At 46.3% G+C, this 22167-nt stretch overlaps 2 protein-coding genes across 6 annotated transcripts in view; both read right to left on the bottom strand.

Annotated features, from left to right (window-relative positions):
- LOC117591526 (protein slit) overlaps positions 1–13739 on the bottom strand; it is a 53944-nt gene extending 40205 nt beyond the window's left edge. Inside the window, exon 1 of the mRNA XM_034284854.1 lies at positions 13293–13739. The gene's annotated coding sequence lies outside the window, so the exon portion shown is untranslated. The remainder of the gene's footprint in view (positions 1–13292) is intronic.
- A 596-nt stretch (positions 13740–14335) lies between these two features.
- On the bottom strand, positions 14336–22096 carry LOC117592666. 5 transcript variants are annotated; one of them, XM_034286625.1, is made up of 8 exons: positions 21870–22096; positions 18157–19124; positions 16852–18077; positions 16580–16747; positions 16240–16519; positions 15391–16175; positions 15098–15333; positions 14336–15031 (listed from the first exon to the last, which is right to left on the bottom strand). In XM_034286625.1, exons 2-8 carry the CDS (start codon positions 19007–19009, stop codon positions 14473–14475), a joined length of 4107 nt encoding a protein of 1368 aa, XP_034142516.1. In that variant the 5' UTR covers positions 19010–19124; positions 21870–22096; the 3' UTR covers positions 14336–14472. The 5 variants fall into 5 exon arrangements, with proteins under 5 accessions (XP_034142516.1, XP_034142517.1, XP_034142513.1 ...); XM_034286626.1 differs by having other exon boundaries at positions 16852–18078; positions 18161–19124; XM_034286622.1 differs by having other exon boundaries at positions 16852–18089; positions 21870–22095.
- Positions 22097–22167: the final 71 nt, after the last annotated feature.

Genomic DNA, 22167 nt, shown 5'->3' with positions numbered 1-22167 from the left:
TGCCCGTCCCCCACATGAGAGGAACATGGAAGTCCAGACGCGAGACGACCCCTAGACCCCAAGAGTGGAACCCGGCGGCCAGACAGGGGGCTAGGCATTTGAGGCGGCCAGGGGTCAAATAATGCATTTTACTCATTAGACGGACTCTCGTCTTTGATGTTCTCTTAGCAGTCGGAGTAGCCGCCACACATCCCCCATTTTCGTTTTCCTTTTTGCTTTTCAAGTGATTTGCATTCTCCATTCTGACCCAAACTCTGATTTATATGCGATAATTGCTGGGTAATTAGGGTATGTCGGTTTCTTTTCTGAGCTCCTTAATGTCTTTAATGGAACGAATTTTTGCCTGGAACTACATCTATGAGCACTTTGATATTGTGAAACGCTTTAAGAGAGCTGAAAAAGTTCTTTATGTCTTCTTTTGCATACGAAAATGGAGAACATTCTGTGATTTATGCAATTTCAAAGCTGTACGCTAAAGATCAATCGATACAAGTTTTCTAAGTACATAAGTAATACAAGCAAACAGAATATGGAAATCGAAGTGGAATGTATCCATTCGTTTATGGGTAATTTGTATGTTCACGCAGGAGGTGCCTTTCACTGTTTTCTGTTCTCGTTCTGTACGCTCTCGCACTCCCTGTATATTTTTTTATAAATACAATCTATTTCTTGTTCTTCAAGTCATAAATTCTTGCTGCTCAACGACTTGTCATTCATGTCGCGCACTGTGCGCATGGGCAGCAGGTTCAACAGAGGTATGGGACGTAAGGGAGAGGTGGCCAGGCGGTTGCTCTTTATTCGAGCTCCACTGTCGTCTGTCGCTGTCTTGTCGCCCCGTTGAGCCGCCGTCCGGCGTGCACCTGCGCCGATAAGATAAGATGTGTCAGGTGGGGCAGTGGCAGGCGGGCACTATGCAGCGGGGAATGCTTAGAGAAGCACGGGGAGGTGGTTTCTGGTTTGTGTTTTGGTGGCATGCGGCTTGTAAGTAGCTTGCCTTTGTCTATGCCTCAATGTTGTTTAACGTTGTTATTGTCCGCCCAGGGGAATGAGGCGAATACACAGATAAAGAGCGAGACACAGAGAGAGAGAGAGAGAGAGAGGGAGAGAGAGAGAGAGAGAGAGAGAGAGAGAGAGAGAGTGATGGAGAGCGGGTAAATGGGGAGCCCAGAGGGTGGTGCATTGTTGCTTCTCGGAAATGTTCGCCCAGGGAATTGTGTGGTTCTTTTATATGGAACGAAAAATTGGGGGAATTGAGTCAAGTCCAAGGAAATGTTGCCACAAATGAAAAGGATGAATTTGCTCAGAGCAAACGAAGGGGAGCAAACACACAGAGCGATGGGGTTGGCGGGGGGTAGACACATCTTGGGGCAAAGGAAAACAACAGCAAAAAGGCAAAGGGAAAAAGTTAATAAGCAAAAGGAAAGGCAAAGAATGAAAGATACATATAATAGAGTTGGCCTGCCCTTGGAAAACCTTAGCGGAAATTAATTTTGACAACAATGCTCGCATTTCAATGGAAAACGCTACACCAAACTCACTTTTCAATTGATTTGTGTCCTTGCACACAATTTTCAATTGATTTTCATCAGTTCGGAAAAGGTTAGACCTCTCTGGTGGGTACTCTGAAGGGTACCCCTATATCTGAGCACTTTCAGTGAGTTTTTAATTGAACTTTCACCAAACGAAAAGCAGTCAAAGTTCTGACTCTAATTAACATATTTTTCCATATTTCTAATTTAATTTCCCCTGCCAATACCCCCCGCCAGCACTCACCTTTCGCACTCAAAGCGAGTGACCCACAAAACACAAACAAAACACCAAAACAAAATATACAAAAAACCCTTTCAAAAGAGATGATTGAAAAATACAAAGGGTCATCCATAAAGTAGGCCACAACGAAGTGGGGAATACCCTCTACAGGTACTCATGGATGGGAAATCTAAAGGAAATCTGTCAAAATAAGGGAAGATTTATATAACATTTCCGCTATTCAGTTTCAAGAGGTTTATTCTACGTTTTAAGTGAATTTAGAGTGGAATTTCCTCTCTCTCTCTGTGAATCTTTCCCCATCAACATGTAATTATTCATTCAACTACTGAAACCTCAAATGAATTGGGGCTTACGTATCTGTTTTTCAGAATCTTTTCCCATGCAAGGTGCACTTTTCATATTACTCAGCCTTTTCACACCCAGCTGGGCTGATGGCAGAGGCAGGGCTGGACTTATGGTTGAGAGGGAGTTGCTGGAGGGTTAGATGAAAGCACAAAACACATTTCCAATCAAAGTCGTTGACTGTGCGGATGATGACGATGACGATGACGGAGACGCCTTAATGTTTTAATTTTTGAGCCATTAACAGCTGCATATTTAGCAGGCAGTCGGAAGGCATATGCCCCTGCACCACAGGGGGGGGGTTATGGGCTGGAAGTGTTAGCAGGGGGTGGAGAGCAATGGGTGGTGGAGTGGTGGCAAGTACATCATTTCGACATTTGCCAACATGCATTAAACAGGAGGCAAAAGGAGTTGGAGACGGTGGAGGCGACAACTCTCGGAAACAATGCCATTAGATATATCGCGTCGCAGCCACGCCTATTTTTTGCACATTTTTGTTTTCCCTTCCGCACACACACACACACACACAAACACACACACACACACACACACACACACACACACACATGCAAAAGCGTATTCAAAGGATGCACACACGGACACACACCCTCCTATATAGAGACATTTGCAACCACTAACCAAATCTTACCCCCAAAAAGCACGCTGCTCTGCCGCCACTCTCTCTTCCTCTCTCTCATTCTCCTTTTCTTCTTTTTTTTTGGTTGGGCTTACTTTTTGTGCTCATTCCCTGCTCATTCCCTGCTCTGCCCCACTCGCTTCACCCCTCCGGTTGTTCGTTGGCGCAGCAAAAATTAAAAGCATTAAAAATGCCCAAAAGAAAAAGGGAGTTCGGGCTCCGTGTGTAGGTTGGGTTGGCCTCTTCTCGGGGATCTGGGATCTGGGATGGTCTGGTGTTGCGCACGGATTGAGAGTGGGTTACGGCTGTCTGTTCCCCCTCTACCCTGTGCTCTGTGCCCGCGGCTGAGGTGTTGCGACTGCAATAACCTTGCGCCGCAGAGATGAAAAAACCCACAAAAAAATCCATTAAGTTCAGGGAAACAGTGGGGCTGCCAGGACATTGATGGATGATTTTCGAGCGAAAATAGAATATCGTGATTTAGTGGAGAACAAATAATGTTTGAGATTGTATAAAAACACGTTCGAATGTTATTTGAGCTCTACTATAATTTTTAAACGCTAATTGATTTCATAATTGAACGTCCCAGAGTTCAATTCATTTTCTCAACTTTTAAATTGATTTTCTTTCGAAGGAAATCTGATCTGTTTGCATAGGATCACTGCGTAAGTGGGTCTTGTTTGCCAACTGAATTCTGATGAATTTCCCACAACATAATTCCGCAGCAATGAATAAAAATAATTAATTAAAAATCCCTTCATACAATTAACCCCTTTGGGATCAATACAACATTTGATCCACAGTCGAGAGTTACTGCCCGTAATCATCCCTACTCTTTACCGAGTATCGGTCCCACTGTGCCCAGGTTCAGGGTTAACAGCAGACCGCGCAGCGCACACACATAACGGTCCATGTGCGTCGCATCGCCGTTTGGCTTTACTTTGCCGTTAAATGTAACAACAAATCGTTGTGGACTTTTATGAGTTTCCTTTCGGCTGTCCCTTTGCTCTGTCCCCTCCCTCTCCCTTCTAACTCTCCATCGCCCATCCACCCATCATACATTGCTGCTGCTATTGCTGTTTGTCTTGTGACAGGCAGCAAACAGATTGTTTTTATCCACGAACCTGAGGATGGGGTTGCTTCAGCATCATCCTCAGCATCAGCATCAGCTTCAGCCTCATCCTCCTCCTGCTGGCATATTGGTGGTGGTTGAATTGCAGTTGCAATTTCCCCCCTTGGCTTTAATTTAATTTAAACGACAATTCGTGGCACGCACTGTCTACAAAATTTTACAATTTTTGATCTGCGGGCCGGAACCCCTTAACGGACCACGCCCACATTCACGTACATGTGTGGAACCACACTAATGAGACACATTTAACGGAAGGGAAGGGATCTCCGCGTCTCGCACCCGAGGGACACACACACATTTTTCCAATTTCCTAACTATTATTGCAAAGCGAAGCGGAAACACATTTTCATTCATCTCATTCCCGTTCATACATTCATTCATTCATTCATATACCCGTAAGTGTACACACGCACATTCGTACCATTTGGATATTTACCCAAGGGTCGGACCTATTTGCTTTTTGTACTTTTATTGCACCGGGATCGAAGCAGCTAAAGCGAGAGACAGAAGAATGTTCATAGTGAGAGAGAAAGAGAGCGCACCACCCACCACCATAGTATAACGGAGAGCGGAGAGCATCCAACTGTTGAGTGGAAATACTTCATCGTTGCATTCGGCAGCGCTGCCACGAACATGTCTCGAACGAATGCACTTCGAAATCGAAGCCTTATCAGACACTGAAGACCGTGTTCAAGATAAGCCTCGAAGCTTTTTGATGCCCATTATTCGTGGATTGAAAAAGGGCATAAGGGGATTAGTGCAATCAACAAAAGAGATGATCAGGCGAATCAACAAAGGAATGGATCAACGAAGCAGGGAGAATGGTAAATGAAGAAAAAATATCCGAAGGAAAATCCAAGACGGCTTAACTCCAATCAAAACTCAGAGTTTTCAAGTACGCTGTGGCGTCCCATTGCGTAGTTCAGTACGGGGTAATCTTTAGTCGAATGTGTAAATACAATATTCCCACTTTTATAATCTCCTTTTACTCTACAATATTTTCCCTTTCGTTGTTTGCTCTACTAAAGCGTCCAATGCACATAAATAAATTGATTTGGGGTTACGATAAAGTGCATATAAAACACACATGTAAAAGGGGTGCAGTCGGGCGGGGGGATAACCGATTAATATTGCCCACGTTTCCGGTGTTTGCTTTTGGTGGGGGAGGGGGGCTGACATTATTAAAGTTCTACTCAGCAGGGAAGAGCTTGGGAAACTTTCGATATTTCTATGATAAGCAAAGTAAATGAACGAATATGGTTATGGTTATGGGAATATGGTTATAACTTCATCAACGTTATACAATATAAACTTATATCTATTCATAGTTCAATGGGAATCCCAGGAGCTTGGCAAGCCATTTAGTTATCAGAATGATTGGGGGATTACGTTTATCTGGAACATATGCAAATGTTGGAATATTTCCATCGGAATTGTTTATCTTTCACACAGAAACATTAAATATTTATTCAGGATAGATCAAATCAATGTGTAGCCTGGGAACATTTATGGTTTTATTTTGATAACCAAAGAAAAGTTCGTTTCTGTTTAATTATGCGTTTGAAAAAGTTTTTATAGAATTCAATTACGCTTTCAAATGAATTTTTAAATGTTTTCATATCCGTTTCCCTTGCTCCGGACTCCAGGGTCTCATTATGTCAATGGAATTTGAAAATTGTAAATTGAAATCAATTCAAATTCTTTGACAAAAGAAATAATTCTGTATATAATCCACCACTATAAGACCCGCTTGAGGGCCATTAGTGTGGACGATGGACCCGATTGAGGGTCATTCATTGTGGCACAGCCACTGGACATCCCCCAGGGCTAAGTCCCCACAAAAAAAAGTTAAATTCCCTCCACATAATGGGCAGAACTTTCACTCGTTGCAGAGAATGGATTCTTGGTTGCCCCACAAACAAATTTATGTGAGCTTTCAATTTTATAATTGTGTAAATAAACAACTATTAGTGGGTCCAAAATGCGACATAATTGTCCAGTAATCCTAACTAATGAACCGAAACAGCAACGCAACCGAAGATGAACATGAAAAATGGAAAAATTTGTATGCTGAAAAGAAGTGGGAATGGGCATGGAAATGGGTAAGGGAATGTAAATGCAGATCAGCCTGTCCACAATCTGTCCACATGCCCAATACCCAGTCCAGCATAAGTCCACGTCCGGGGCTCTGACTAGACCACCAGGTGTCACCGTCTCACGGTTGTTGTTGCTGTTGTTGCTGTTTGTGGGACCCATGTCTTGGGGGAACCCGAAATCACGAAATTAAACGAATCAAAATCGAATAAATAGAAACATTTCTGTGGCCCCAATCTTAGCAGACGGTGAGGAGAGAGGAAAATTAAGATTCAAATGCAAATGCAAACAAGCCTATAAAATTGAAAATATTTAATTAAAAAGATGCGACACATTTTAGAGGGGGGTGGGAAAATTAAGGGGAAGCTGGATGGAAGCTTTTCCTTGATTTAAACGTGGGATGCGGTTTTCCGTTGTTGCTGCTTTTGCTTTTGTTGTTAACTGTTTGCCTGCTCAAATATTTGGCTACAACAAAGTGTAAAAGAAAAGTAGAATGAGAAACAGAGAAACGGAAAGAGAAGCTAAAGAGCAGCAGAGAGTTGGTGGAAGACTACGGCAGACAGTTTGCCTTTTATTGGTTACTCTCTGGTCATGTGGTATGTGTGTGTGTGTGTAGGCCACAAATGATGGCCCGGAGACAACGATGGCGACAATGTGACAACCACAACAATGACAAGCAAAACCCAAACGGGGGGAATGGGTATAGAGCGAGGGAGAGAGGGTGCTGAAAAGAGGTAGAAACTGCACAGAGTAACTAATAGTGGAGAAGAGAAGCTTGCAGACCGATTTGGGAATACGCTCTACCAAGCTAAACAGCATTTAAAATGATCTGAGGCTTAGAAAATTGTTCAAATCAATTATAATTGGTGTTTTTGCACAAATAGAAAACTATTTTCTGTTAAAACTATACCACTTTGATCATGATGTTGCCTCTTTTAATTGTCTTATGAAAAGTGTCCTTGAAATATAATCTTCTATAATATTTATATCAATTAACTGTAGCACATATGGCTCCAGGATCAATTTTTATGCCAAGATTTATGCTAAAGGAAACGTCCCATAGCTATTTAAACACTTTCTCTGCCGTTATTGCTTTGCTTTTCCGCTAGTGTTTTCCTTCATTTATATGTTTGGATGCCAACCAATTGAACATTTACAGCCCCATGTAAAGGCGCACAAGAAAAGCTACCAAGTCGTAATACCCCATTTTACCCCTGCAGCGTATTTCTGGTATTCCTTGTATAATGAGGAGTAGTCGGCTTGGCTTTGGCTTTGGCTTGGCGCAGATTTTATTGCAGCATCACGTCCACGTCAACAATGTCCACCGGATGCCTGCAATATATCAAATGAGAGACGGACTGGCCATTGCCTGTGTCCCCCCCGACGACACTCCGCGCTCTCCCTGCCGCTGCCCGTTTGACTCTACCCCTCGGTGTGGTGTTTGTCTGATTTACTTTTAATAATTCCGCCCCGAAGGAACGGCTGGTCGGTCACCTACACACAGCAATAACAACAACAGAAACCAACAATACTCGTAAAAGCAATGACAAAACTATAACAATAGGGGAATATCACTCGAGGCAATCCCGAATGCAGTCGTCTGGAGTGGCTTCACCTCCTCTTCTTCGCTCTCTCCTTCCCTCGTCTGAGATCTGTCGGCTCTCCCATCATTTTAGTGTGCAGCGAGGCATAGAAATTACCAAACCCTTCACCCCATCCCACCCTACGCTACTCCTCCACAATTCGTTCATCCCTACCTAACTCCCGCACACCCTTCCCGCCGGCAGACAGTGACCAAGCCACTGCCGTTAATTATGGGAAGATTTTTCATTGTACAAATGAGCTGGAAGAACTTTTGTCAGGCCTAATGATGGGCAACGGACAGGGGAGGGAGGGAGGCAGGCAGAGAGCTTCCCAAAAATGTATACAAAATGTGGAAAAGGGAGGAGGAGAGTACAAGAGGCAGTCAAGCCGGAAGAATGCAAATGGGCAGAGGAGAAGAGAAAACTAAATTGGTTTATTACATTCCTTCATTAGGAATGGACAGCAGACAGCAGGAGAGAGAGAGAGAGAAAGAGAGATAAAAGCAAACGGAACCGTGACGCTCTCTTCGTCCGAAATCAGCGACAATCAAATAAAGTTTAAATACATATTTTTATTCCATTACACACTCGAAAGGTCTAAGCCCCGCCGCATCGAACGAGCCATGTCTCCGAGAGGTGGGAACGGCATGGGAAGAGCATGGCAGTGGGGCACAGGGCAGTAGGAGGAGCAGGAGGAGGAGGTTGATGGCGATGGCGATGACGCTGCTGATGTTTGGATGCTCGGATGCTGTGTCCCGTACCGGGGTCTCTGCCAAGTGCTAACGATTTGGCAATGGCCAGAGACACAATGTCCATCAGTGCTCCGTGTTCCAGCACCTCCCTCCCACCGCCATTCCACAGCGCAAGAGCAGCGCTAAATGTTTTTGCAGCTTTTGATTTACTTAGCGATGATGCCGTGAGAGTGGGGAAAGATTGAAGGAAGGGATTGAGAATTTATTTGCCTCTTTCGTTTGTTTCCCCTTCTTTCGAAAGTTCTTGGATAATAACTTGAATTTATTTTTATTTTTTATTGCTCCATTCACACGAAATATCTGACAGTTTTGCTTTGCATTGATCCCCCCTCCCATACACCACACCATTAAACAATCTTTTCTGTGTCTATTAATTGTTGTTATAAATAAGAATTAACTCTGCTGTGGGGCAGGCAGGCAACATACATAAATTTCAATTTGTTAAGAACGTGATTTTGGTGAGCGTCTAAAGAGAGCGAGAGAAAGGTGTGGGGTGGTGGCTGAATGACCAAGTCACGTGCGCATCTCTAGGAGACGACCGCGAATGCTGTCTGCCGCAGCCTGCCTGCCGTCGCCTGCTTACAGGTTTCCTTTCCCATTTTTTTGTTCAACTTTTTGGCCCAGGCTTAACTTGACTTTGGCTGACCAAAAGAGGCCTCAAACCCGCAACTCGAAGCGAGCCTCGGTCCAATGTCTGAGTCCTCCGTTCAAGCGAAAGGGGTCTGGGGGTTCCTGAGGTCTGAGAGCGCGGGCACCTAGCCTCTGACACCGGAGCGACACTCCACTCCACTCCACTCTGAATGCGAATGGAGGAGCGTTGCCTATACATTGTAACTTGTTGTAGCGACTCCTCGCTCCCCGCCAAATAACATGAAGCGAGGCATAGATGTTGAAGCAACGAAGTTATAGATACTCTAAGGATACATTTCATCTATGGGAACTACAAACTTGATATTTAAGTTAGTTGAATCAATAACGTAGATATTTTCGAGGCATCGCAGAGAGTATATTTTCTGTGAGACCCTCTGTAAGGGTAAGGGTATCAGCGGTGCGAGTGCCAATGCCAGTGCCTGTGCTAGTGCCAGCCTCGTGCACCGTGTGTTAGTATAAATTCTCGCCTTTCATTTTTGCGAGTAGTCACGATTTATGCGAAATCATTATAGGCAAGTATTTCTTTTTCATTTTACGACGCTTTATCTGCAGGAAGAAGACACTAACCGACACAACCAACAGCAGACACAGTATATATACAAAATATATATAGATATATACAGGTATATGGGCACATCGGTGTTTGGTGTACACTATAATTGCAGTCAAGTCAATTAAATACATAGATTGCAGCATGTCGATAAGACATTAACCTTCCCTCGCTGCCCGATCGATCTCACTCCTCCTCTTCGAGGAGATTTTTGAGACTTGGGGTTTTTATTTGAGGCACCACCAAAGCCAAGTCTTGAGATATTCCTCTTCTTTGTTTAAGGAAAATGGCAGGTCATTTCACTTAGCCAGAGAGAGAGAGAGAGAGAGAGTGAGGGAGCGACAGGTATTTCTTTTTGGCAAGGGAATTTATGAAGACATGAAATGACTTTGATGTTTTTTATCTCCTACTGCAAACGTCCGCTCACACGCCTTCCCAACCGCCCAGGAAAACCATGACTTGCAGTGGAAAATGTACACCATTTGTTACGGACCAAATGGTCTTGTCTAAACATCAAATTGTAGATAAAATCTAACATGAATATGATTAGTGTGCTAGATGAGATCTTAGGCTTAAGCCTTTGCATAATTTTAATTGCCTAAAATGTCACTTGAGTAAGGTTTTATGTTCCCTTTAAAAGGTATTGCAATGCGTGTAATTCCTTCCTTTTATTTATTTTATTTGCATAGTTTCTTATATCTCAAGGGTTACCCAGAAGTTGAGGGCACATTTCTGGCATTCCTCTACATCTCTTTTCCTGCCATAATCTATTAGAAAAGCTTCCTTAAGTTGTTTTGTCTGTGGATATGCCTCTCTTCCTGATTGTATAGTAAAACGTTCCATAATTTGAATGTCTTTACTCACTCAATCATCTTCCATTTAACCTCACAATCCACCATTAAAAGGTACACACTACTCTCTGTAATCTTCCAAAGTCTTGACCCCACCAAATGCCATAAGAGGCAAATGTGTATTTGTTGAAATGACCATCAATCTGTCTGACTCTCAATCAAACCCCTCAATCAATTTAGTGCTTAGATGAAATTCCCTGCATTAAAAGCGATTAATTAGAACATCAGACAGAGTGAGCTTCCGGCGGGAGACCGAGCGACCAAACTTTTTACACCTGCCCACAATTTCCCCAAGACTTTCACTCATGTATTTGTGTGTGTGTGTGTGTGTGTGTGTGTGAGTAACGTAACCCTAATACTGGCCCCATCCAAACCATTCCTTAGAGATAAGACTTGGGGAGGGAAACAGCAAGAAAACAAAACACTTGGCACCCAGGGAGAAGGGCCGTCATCAATGCGTGTAATCAACACTTTTATGTGATCCCAAATCCAATTCTCAACTAATTACCAAAGCATCGATAGGAATAGGCAATGGCTGTTATGTGGCATGTGTGTGTGTGGGGCAGTGTGGCACGAATGGGAATGGGTGTGTGTGGATTGCATGTGGATTGGGTCGCAATTAACGTGTGGCATTAAAGACCTGCGCTGATGATGGCCCCCAACGATATTGTGCGATGTTTATTTACTGAACCGAAAGGAATCCTCAATACGAACGAAACGAAAGTGCAACCTGGCAGTGCCAGTTCCAGTTGCTGCACCCAAAAGCTTATTGGGGGATTATGGTGGCAGCTTTCTGCTCTAGTGTGCAGTTTTGCTTAAACAAAATCAATCCAAATCGATTGGTGGAAAATAAAGACGTAAATCGTGGGACAGACGGCCGTACAGAGTGGAGGAATGGGCAAGCCGTAACAGATTAAAGTGGGCCCTTCCACCATTGCCTTTGGGTTCCCTGTGCGATAAGAGCGTGGTTTTGTCCATTGGAAATTAAAGCAAACTGCGGCACTGTGCCGACGGGCAATGCCACCAAACGAGGCACTAATACGGTGTAAGTAAAGAGGAGATTAGAAGGTAAACTACGAGTTTATTTAGTTTGATGAAAAAATGTCACAGACGAATTTCTGGAACAACTGTCCATCAAAAATCAATCGAATCTGTTAATAAAACGAAATAAAAAATTGCTTCTTTCCAATCTTCATACTTCATACACCAGAAGAGTATTTTTTGAGTGTTTTTCTGTACCACTAAAATCGGTATAATCTATTTAATATGCTAGGAAATGCTTACTCCGTGATAATGTCCCTCCCATTCCACACACTTTAGAGGATATCAGCTAGTCGTTGCCTCCACCTCCTACTCCTACTCCATCCATGCACTTGAGTGTTTATTTACACTCCGTCTTGTGTCTTGTGTCCCATTCCCTGCTCGAAAGATCTTTTTGGGGATCTTTTTTTTTGTTTTAAGTAAGCGATTAGTGCGGCGGCTGCTGTCGGCAGGGCAGGGGAAGACAATGAAAATTTGTCACTTGACAAAACAGAAAACAAAACGATTTCCATTTGGGCAACGACAAATAAGACATGAGGCATACATAAGTGGACGATGACTACCCCCTGTCCCATGCTGCCCTTGGAGTGGGCTCTAACTTGGGTCGCACTCGCCCTGCCCTCCTCCTCCTTTCTCTCACTCTCTTGAGTGAATGCCAATGTATTGGAAGTAAGAGCCAAATCAACAGAACAATCGTCGTCACACACAGACAGGACACACAGGACACAGAGGACACTCTCTCAATGATTGTTATTAGTACATTTGCTTCTGGAGTATATCTAATTTGCCATTGATGTGTGCATTAAGTTTGTATTGGAGGCACAGCACGGGACAGGACAGGATAGAACCACCCAGACATAGGCTGTGGCAGTGTCGTAAAACATTAGTGTCCCCTGAGATTAGAGCAACAACAGCGAGTAAGAGAGAACGATAGAAAGATAGTAGCAGGGGGACAGGAAGCGACAGAGGAAAAAGGCTGGCTCATCGCCCTTTTATTTGACATTGGGCCATATTTATTGCCAACTCATTTCAATGCAGGAAGATAGAGAGACAGAGAGGGGAAAGATAGGAACTAGAAGAAAGAGGATAGAGAGACAGTAACTAGGGAGAGGGAGAGAAAGAGGCGCTACGCAATTCTGACAAAGCGGAAAAGCAAAATACACCATCAAAATAAATAACAGCAAAACAGACACACACACACCCAGAGACACGTATGCAAAGAAAAAGTCGGAAAGCTTAAGCCGATACTCCCGACTAAGGGATACCTGTTTAGGCATACAATTAAGTGAATTTTGATACGAGAAATCGGAATTACACCGGAACGAACTGGTTTCTTTCGATAAAAGTAAACGATATCTCATTGGCCATCGGTGTGGCTATTGGGGGTATATTCAGATAAATCAAACTATACAGCCTGTTTATAAACTTAACCACTAACTGGAAAAAAACTGCAACGACTTTCACTGTATATTTATATTTAAAAGAATGAGGATAATTGGGACTGAGGATTGCAATAAAATTACACAGATATACCCCCATCCACTACTAGAGTAAGGGGTACGCAAATACAGTAGCACAGCATTCGGCGTCCCGCACACAAAACGTAGTAGTAGTAACGCAAGAGAGACAGAGACAGAGAGAGACATACAGCCTGGGGGAGGGTTACGTTACGTTACAGTTACAGTTACTGTGTTTGGCGGCGGCGACGCGTCCCACCCAAAATGTAATGAAATCCTTTGTGTGAATACGTGTGCGTGTGCGCCAGTGTGCGTTTTGTTGTCAACTTTTCCTGCCAAGGCGGCGGCGGTGGCATAAAAATGCTAATACCCAAGCACTACAACAAATTGCGGCCCAAAACATACATAAGCTCCAGACACCGCCTAACTTACCGTTTGAATTAAGCCAGGTGGGGGGGTAAGTCACCAAGAACTGTAGCTAAATCCTTCCCGTTCCAAAAATTGTGACACACTCGACAAAAACACACACACAAACACTTGCAAAACCCACTGGCACTTGTACAATAATCACCCGGCGCCTGGCGTTGCGAAAAACTTAATTTTCATTCGTATTTTATTCGAATTGCGCTTTTATATTCCGATTGCGAGACGAAATTCAGGAATTTCAAGTAGAAATCTTGTCGGAGCACTTTTTGACGACGGCAAACGAATGGCGGCAACGTGCCACAAAAACTTTTAACCAACTTCTTAGTCAGAGTGTTTAATTCAAGTAGGAAACGCGCGCCTCCTAACTATACACAAGTTTTTCGATTCACGACAAAGTCTTTCCTTTTAAAAATAAATAAACACCGAGCTTTTACCGTTCAGCGACACGCGCACGACCGCGCAGTTGGAAATTTTTTTGTTTTTGTTTTTTTTGTTTAATGTTGATTAAAGAAGTTGGCAGTTTGGTCGGGGAAGTTCCCTTCGGGAAATTCTCTCTTGCGGGGGAAATCCTCTCCTGTGTCTAAACGGTCGGGGAAATTCCCTCCTGCCAGACGCTCTCCCGTGCTCATTTCTGCGTGTTAAAAATGAGCGAGCACAAAATATCCCAAAAATATACCTTCGCTAAGCCCGCCAACGTGATTATTTGAAAATTCAACAGATTAACTTTTTTGCACCAAAGCAGATGCAATCTGCAAGTCACAATCAAAAAAGAAAAATCCAGGCAAATTGCGTGACTAGATGAACCCAAACTGTATCCAGATGCACTCGTTTCCGGCCTGGCTCCTTTTCCGAATGGTCACGTCACGTTTATTAATCGGCTTAAGACTTCGGTTTCGTTTGTTTTTTAAATACGTAGGGCACGTAGCCCTCCCATTGTTTGGATAAAGGGCAACTGCGTCGACAGGCGGCGATCTATAAGCATGAAATATGTGACACGGGGGTAGGTACGACGATCAATGGACAGACTTCAGGACCGGTTATGTCCGATGTCTCATTATTATTATTATTCGCATAACTACAAGTAATATTCGTATTTGTATAACTAGCGCTAATCAAGTCTAAGAAAGCAAGCAGATGTGTGGCTCGTAGCAGAGAGTTGGCTTCTGTACGACACGAAATTAGTCAATTAAATCACAGATGTATTATTTTGCGCACACTCGTCCACCTCCACGCCGGGCGTCCGATCCGGTGGCTCGGCATTCAGCACCAGATTCTCGATCGAGCGGAACGAGGCATCCTCCAGGTGCGTGGACATGGCCGCTGCAGGCGGACGTGGCAAAGTGCTGGCAGTCCCGCCCTGACGTGGCAGCGGCGGCTGGCGATGTCGCACCGAGGAGCGCAAAATGGTGACCACATCCTCGGCGGTGTACGGACGCCGCTCCAGCGTGGCCATGGCCGAGGTGGACACCGTTTCTGAGCCTGGCCGATGCAGCTTCCGGCCCAGCGACTGCGAGCGTTGTGCATAGCCAGCGTGGCTGGGACGCTGCCCAATCTCAATCGACTCGGGGCTGTCGCCGCTGCTGCTGCTACTGCTGCCAACTGGCGACAGTTCAGCCTCTGCGTTGGAGCTGCTTCCCGCTGGATTGGTCAGTATGGTCAGATAGTCGGGCGGTGCCACAGGCGATCCAGACTCTGCATCGATGCTGAGCACGGGTCGTGTGCGCCTGGAAGAGTCTCCGAGAACTCTGAGAATGCGGGGATCGTTTGGTTATAATCTGCGTGTGGATCTGGGTGCAATCTCTACTCCTTACCTGCGCACGCTGCGTCGAATGCTCTGGCGCAGCAGCTTGGCCAAGCGAGCGCCAGTCGCTGTGGTGTACGAAGGCGGCGGCGTGTACTTGGGCGGTGCATCATTCTGGGCGTCAAGTTGCCCATTGTCTTGCTGCTGGCCGGATGCATTGCGACGCCCCTGGGATGTGGTCTGACGTGCCGAAGGACGTCGCGGCTCGTCTCCCTCCTCCGGCGGACGGTACAGCAGTTGAATGCGCTGATAAAACAGAGATTAGAGCAAGTATTACCCAGGCAATCCCAAGTTCAGACTCACCTCTAGGATGTCCGGGGGTCCGCGGGTCAAGTAGCGATAAATCTGAATGATGGCCGTGACGGGAATGACCAAAACGATGCCAATTTGGATGAGGCTGCCCGTCTTGCGTAGCCAGTAGCTAAAGTACGACTTGCCGCGCCAATAGTAGAACTGATTGGACAGCGACGCCTTGTAGTCCACCACCGAGAGCGTAATCAGACCAATGGGCAGCAGCACATTCCAGGAGAGCGCCAGAAAGGCGGACATTGAGCCGCACATGCGCAGATCGTTGACCAAATCATCGCCATTGTAGGGACGTCCACGTATGAGGAACACACCAAATATCTGAGCTGTCCAGATGATGGGTATAAACCAGGAGCCACCCAGCAGAAAGTCCACATAGTAAAGTATCGAAATGCCCATTTCGGTGGCAAATGGAATGCTCAGCAGCAGCCCCGTGACGCAGCTCAGCAGCACGGAGCTGGTCGAGTTGCCCAAAGCACTCGAAATGGGTTTCCACATCACACAAAGCTGAGCCAAGCCAAAGCAAGCGAACAGGGCAAACGCCACAGCAGCCCAGACCCAGGAGACGCTCTCACTGGCCAGCGATAGAACGGCCGGAAAGAGTTCAGTGATGAAGCGCAGCGCCTGGAAGCCGCTCTCTATGTGTATCATGGTGCGATTTCGACGATAAGTCTCCCCAATGAACGATGAATAGTGTGGCACCAGCGAGCGCGGATACGACAGCAGCTGGGGATTGGTGTGCGATTGCAGCGAGTAAACGGACGTATAGCTGTCGGCATTCTCTGGAAAGGCAATCAAGATTCAATTAGTTTTATATTCCCTTCAGTTTTGTGTGCTTTTTCTCACCGAAAGATCCCGGGACATAGATGTAGCCATGCTGCCAGAGTATCTGAGCACAGCAGAGGGCCAGCAGCGCCATCAGCCCCAAGCCTAGAAGGGTGAGCAGCACCAGCACAATGGCATCGCGTCGCAGCGTTGTCTTCGAGACACTGGCATGTGTGCGACTGGTTATGGCTATGACCGATGCGCCCAGCAGGCCCCAGGTGAGGAAAGTCTCCTGTGTGGCCGCCGTCCAGCTGTTGGAATTCACCAGAAACTCATCGAAATCGCTAGCCGCAAAGACGTTCTGCAAGAACACACAGAAGAAGAGTTAGAGAAGTGACAGAGTGGAGGATTATCTACTCACCTGAAGCTTTGTGGGATCCACGACATAGAGAAACTTCACTGTGACCACCGCGAGAGCCAGCAGGGGCAGCGTGTTGATGATAAATGCGAACTTGCCAAGAGATTTCAGACCTTTGCAGAGGATAAGGAAGACGCCCGCCCAAATGAGTGCCAGATAGAAGGCCAGCTGCTGAAAGGAAGAGGCAGAGTTAGTCGGTTAGATCGGGTGGGGAGGGAGTAGGATGTGCAAGGAAGGTGGTTCGGGAGGAGAGGGAGAATGAGAATAAGACCTACCCGATCGTTGACATGAAAGCGAACGCCACTCGCATCCGGATGCTTGGCCAAATGAAGACGCTGCAGCACGACAATGTTAAAGTACTCGGCGACCGTTTGGGTGAGATTCCCAGTGGCATTGGCCGTGTCATAGCGATAGGGAAAGGCCAACTCCTGCCAGCGATAGCCGATGCGTTCGGCTGTGGGAAAGACATCTCGCAGATAGACCAGAATCCAGGCAATCGACACCGTCGAGTAGATGGCCAGAAAGCACTGAACCATCACCAGAGCAATGCCCACGCCGGAGCAGATCGGACTTATCTTCCACATGGACACGGGCCCAGCACGGATCTTGGCCCCGAGGCACATCTGCAGCCAGAACATCGGGATGCCAAAGATGATGGAGAGCATCAGAAACTGAAGCAGAAAGTTGCCGCCATAGTTCATGGTGAGCACGGCAAAGCGGCACAAATTAAACACTCCGAGGGTGCAGGCCATCAGCGAGAGAGTGCGACTGGCGGCATGTGGCCACTGGCTGTTGAAGCCGCACTTCTCTCTCAGCGGCAGATGCAGCGGCTCCAATGGGGTGGTGCTGCTGGCACTGCACATGGTGGTGCTCTGCGCCTGCAGCTCCACTTGGTCCTGATCCGCATCTTCCTGATCGTGGGTTGTGCTCACCGAACTGCTGCTGCTATCCGAGACCAGGGACAGGGGACTGGGCATGCGGGAGGAGCGCACGGAGCTCAGTTCCGAGCAGGTGGTCATCATTTGATGCGTTGGCGTCTCCGACTCGGGCAGATACACCCTCGTTGGTGCACTCTGCGGGCGGCCCTGGCCCACAGCGGCACCCCCACGCGATGGTGTGGGCGGTCCCTCCAGGCGGCGGCCATATTGCCGGGGTCGCTCCTCGCTGGTGGCACGTGCTGCCGTTCGCTGTTCGTTCTGCAGCAGATTATCAAAGATGTGCGCCTCGGTGAGCATCTCCGAGCCATACTGTTGCGGTTCCTGGTGCTGGAGTAGCGCCTCTGGGCAGTCCCCTTGCGAGAAGCAACGACGCATATCCGCCTCCCGCCTGTGCGGCAAATCCACTAGCAATGTGGGCAAATCATCTTCTTCCCCCACTGTGGCTTTGGTCTCATCTGATTCTCGGTCCTGCTTCTGCTCCTGCTGCTCCATGGCGCGTCGCAACGACTGACGCAGCCACACATCTGCCACTGGCTCATCCAGGGAGGTGGCACTTGAGCAGGCTGCTGCTGATGCTGGAAGAGCCAAAGTTTATGTAATTCCTATTGATTTCTATTGATTCTCTTTCGTTGTGCAACTTACCCGCCGCTTGGCTTGTGCTGGGCCTCAGGGAGCAGCTAAATGTCTTGCGTATTTGATGCTCTCGCAGAAAGTCTCCGCTGGAGCTGGCATCGTCCTCGTTTAGGGCAGACTTTTTGTGTTCCTTTCGTTTTCTGCTCAGCGGCAGGGTGCGTGTGCGCGGCTCTCGCTTGAGGCTCGAGTGACTGCCGCCATCGATGATGACCAACGAGTCCTCTCGACTCAGGGCATTGTCCATTTCCTCCAGATAGTTGTCCAGATCCATTAGGTAGTCCTCCACCTTGTCATCGTCGCTGTGCATCGAGGGAGAGGTGTTGCGCGAGGAGCTGCCCTTAAGCTGCGAGGCACCGTGCACGTCCAGTATGGCGTCCAGTTCGTTCAGCACACACAGCTCAGCCTCATTCGTCTCGCCCTGATCTCGCTTTATGGGCGTACTCAGTGGTGGCGGCTGCATCTCCTGGCTGCCGCAAAAGGCACTTCGATCGCCCTCGTCTGTGTCCATCTTAAAGCTAATGGGTTGCAGCTGCAGTTGCTGCTTTTGCTTGGATTTTTGCTTCTGCTGATGGAAGCCTTGTGGTGTTTGCTGGATCTCAATTAGATCCTCGTCGCTCAGTTCATCGTCGTAATAGTCGCAGGCCTGGCGCATCGATTCGCTCGAGAGGCTGTGCGAGAGTCCATAACGCTCGGGCTCCTGTTGTTGTTGTTTCTGTTGCTGTCTGCGCGGCTTGCCAGCTGTGGGTCCTGTGTTTGCAACTGCTGCCGCGGAGGATGTGGATGGTGTGGGTGGTAGACTAGCATAGGCATTTGAATTGCGTTTGAATTCCCCCCGGCCTGCTGCTTGTTCTTTATTATTCATTTTGTTGGCATTGCCGCACAGCTGACAGCTGGTTCTTGTGTGTTGGCAAGCGGCGCCTGCTGTTATCCTGCTGCTGGGCCCAGTGTTGAGCAAGAGCTGTGGATTCAAATTGGACCTGCAACAAAAAGAAGAAAGCGAGTTAAGTTAAGTAATGGAATTTGCGGTTTAAACGAACTGAAACATACACTATCTGGTCATTGAGATAGGTCGGCTGTCAGTTTGTGAAGATCGGGGATTAGCTTGCATTCATTATATGCAAAAATGTGCAATCAAATGCAAACAAGCGCGTGCTCTCAGCGTTTGCGATTGTTTGCACGTGAGTGAATAGCGCGGTCCGACAACAAACCCCTCCAGCTGTCCGTTTTGTGACAGCCGCAAATGGTCGAGAAAATAAAAATATAATAAATAATTTCATATGTGGGCATAGTAGCATGCATGTATGAGCGAAAGAGAAAGAGGGTGAAGTAGAAACAAACAGTGCGGAGAGCGTGGCATGTTCATTCAACTGATCAGGTGAATGTACTTCCGTTAATAACTCTTTTTTTTTATTCATCCATGATATGTACATACGCGTATCAACAATCCGAAAAGGGAGTGGCGTGTGGAGACCGGAGGGGCAGACTAGGCACTCAAGCCGCTCTGGCACGTTACCTCGATTAAAGTCAAATTTCTGTGTTTTATTTCTTCTGTTTTTTTTTCGGACGCTGCGCCAAGTCGAGATATCTGGCTGTGAATCACAGAGTCTGGTTTTCTTGTTTCGGTTGATTTTGCATACATATGTATGGAGTAGGTATAGCCGTGACCTTCACAGAGTTTTTGTAGCCGTCGCTGTTTTGTTGGGCCATAAAAAACTTTAAAGAGATCGCATAGGCACCGCACAGCATCGCATTAGGGCACACACAAAGAAAATCAGTTAACCTGTGTATAGGAGTCGTATGCAGCTGTCTCCGGCTAATAGAATAAGCAGCGTCCATATATTAATTGCTGACTTGGGAGGTCAAATTATTTAGCGAACAGATGCCATTGATCGCAGATTCACACACACACAAACATACACACACTTTCCACCTCTACCTCCCGCTCCCACTCTCACTCTTATTCGCTGGACGACAAATATTACGGGTCTCTGGGGAGACCATACCGTTAAATTTCGCCAGTGATCTCGTTTTTTCACATAAAATGTACGAGAAATAAAGGCAAACAAGACAATTAGTGTCGTTTGAAAATGCAGTTTGGCATTTGGCAACTCTGTCCGCACAGTCATTTATGTTTTCGAATGATCAAGGTATGTTGATCGGGGGGTGGGGTAGCATCTTTGGAGCAACCAAAACTATGCAGCGGTGCCTCACACACTTATTTCTTATACCTTGCTAATGACCTTCGGTGGGGGCTAAAAAATGGCAACACCCAGCTGCCAAACGGCGACGCGGCTAACAACTTGTTTTCTTTTCGTTGCAGTTTTAATGCAATTTACAATGAAATTGACATTCACCAAACAAATAAAATAAAACTAGTTAATGCTGGGGTACGCGACGCACCACACCACGTACATGCCGAGCTTCAGTAGTAGGTACCTATGATCGCGAGCGATGCTGGCTAGTGTGGTTTCCTTGCCACATGTGTGTGTGTGTTTGTGTGTGTAACTGGGGTTGCAAACGCAGCACCGAATGGTACCGTTTTTCGATGTGAGCCACCAGTCAGTCCCTATAGCTATTATTATGGTTACAAAAAGAAAATCAAAGTGCACCACGTTTTTTCCTCTACTTGAGCGCCATTTCCTCTTTGACGCCGCCGAGAGCGAGCGAGAGAGACAGAACTAACAGCTGCCAGGTTTTTCTTGGCTTGGTACTGGTACTGGCACAGGCCCTGGTTTAGGGGGATACAAAGGGTGGAGGGGCGTCTGATGTATGAGTAATGCAACAGTCACAATGTTGCAAGCGGCAGCAACACGTTCAATTAGGTTCAATATTTGAGGAAAGCATTGGGTCAATTGCAAAACAAACGATCGTGCAAATGTATACAGCAGATTCTCAACGAATAGCGGGAATTGTGTTATTTATTTGTTTATCTGCTCATTTTGCATACATACCCGTAGAACGGGAACGGAACGTGAAAGGGAGCCCCTGCCCAGCCCTGCCCTGCTCTTGTTTTTTCTGCGTTGTGGAAATCGCTTTTACAAAACAAACACACACACACACGAACAGACACATTATCCGCTACTTATGAATAACTGTTTTTATGCTGAATACAAAAAAAACTGAAAGAAATGCTGAGTGCTGCTGGATTTGCCATTGCGGTTTGTATGGGGAATACCTTAAGTGAGGATTGCTCATTCCCTAAGCGATCCAAAAACAAAAAAAAAGAACCACACAGCTGTTTTCCCAAAAGAGTTTGACCCGAAAAACGGAATGGAGCCACCGCGTATGCGCAGCACGCCCCGAACCCCGAAACATCATTTCAGATTTCACATCAGTGTGTGTGTGTGTGTGTAGTATTACTTTCGGGTAGAAATAGTGAGATCTGCAGATACGTGTCGTGCTCTCGCTCTCACTCCACCTCACCTCCTCTCTCCTTAGACGACCGTTTGTGTGTGTGTGTGTGTGTATTTGTGCTGCTTTTGTTTCTAGCATTTCCATTTCCAAGCGCACGAACAAACAAACAAAAAGAAGATTTCAAACTTACGACACAAATCAAAAGGGAGCTGCGGGGCAACTTGCCACACAATCGCAGGTCTAGCACGCCTTCTCGCTCGCTCGCCCACACTTAGTACGAGCAGTTAGCATAATGCACCAGTCACACACTCGCACTCGCACCAACACACACTCTTAGTTGAATGTATTTTTGTATGAAGAATACTCACACACACGTGCACGCGATTGGTAATTTTGATATTTTGTATCTTCTTTTCCTCTGAATTCATCAGAAAAATTGAATAATTTGCTTTTCTTTTCGAGTTGGTTTGTGTTTCTAGAGCTGTTTGCGTTGCGTTACCGTCGCGACCAAGGCGACACTCGACTTCGTTTCGTTTCACTGCGACCCGCACACTCGTACCCCACAACACAACTTTAAGAAAAAGTTAATAAAAAATCCACAAAAATTAAAACTGAACGGCCAGTGTTGGAAAATGACGAGTGGCAAAACAAGTGCTGCCTAGCAAC

Source organism: Drosophila guanche, unplaced genomic scaffold, assembly GCF_900245975.1.
Source record: "Drosophila guanche unplaced genomic scaffold, DGUA_6, whole genome shotgun sequence".
NCBI lineage: Eukaryota > Metazoa > Arthropoda > Insecta > Diptera > Drosophilidae > Drosophila > Drosophila guanche.
Note: the sequence above shows the minus strand (reverse complement) of the source record. Positions and strands in the feature narration are given on the sequence as shown.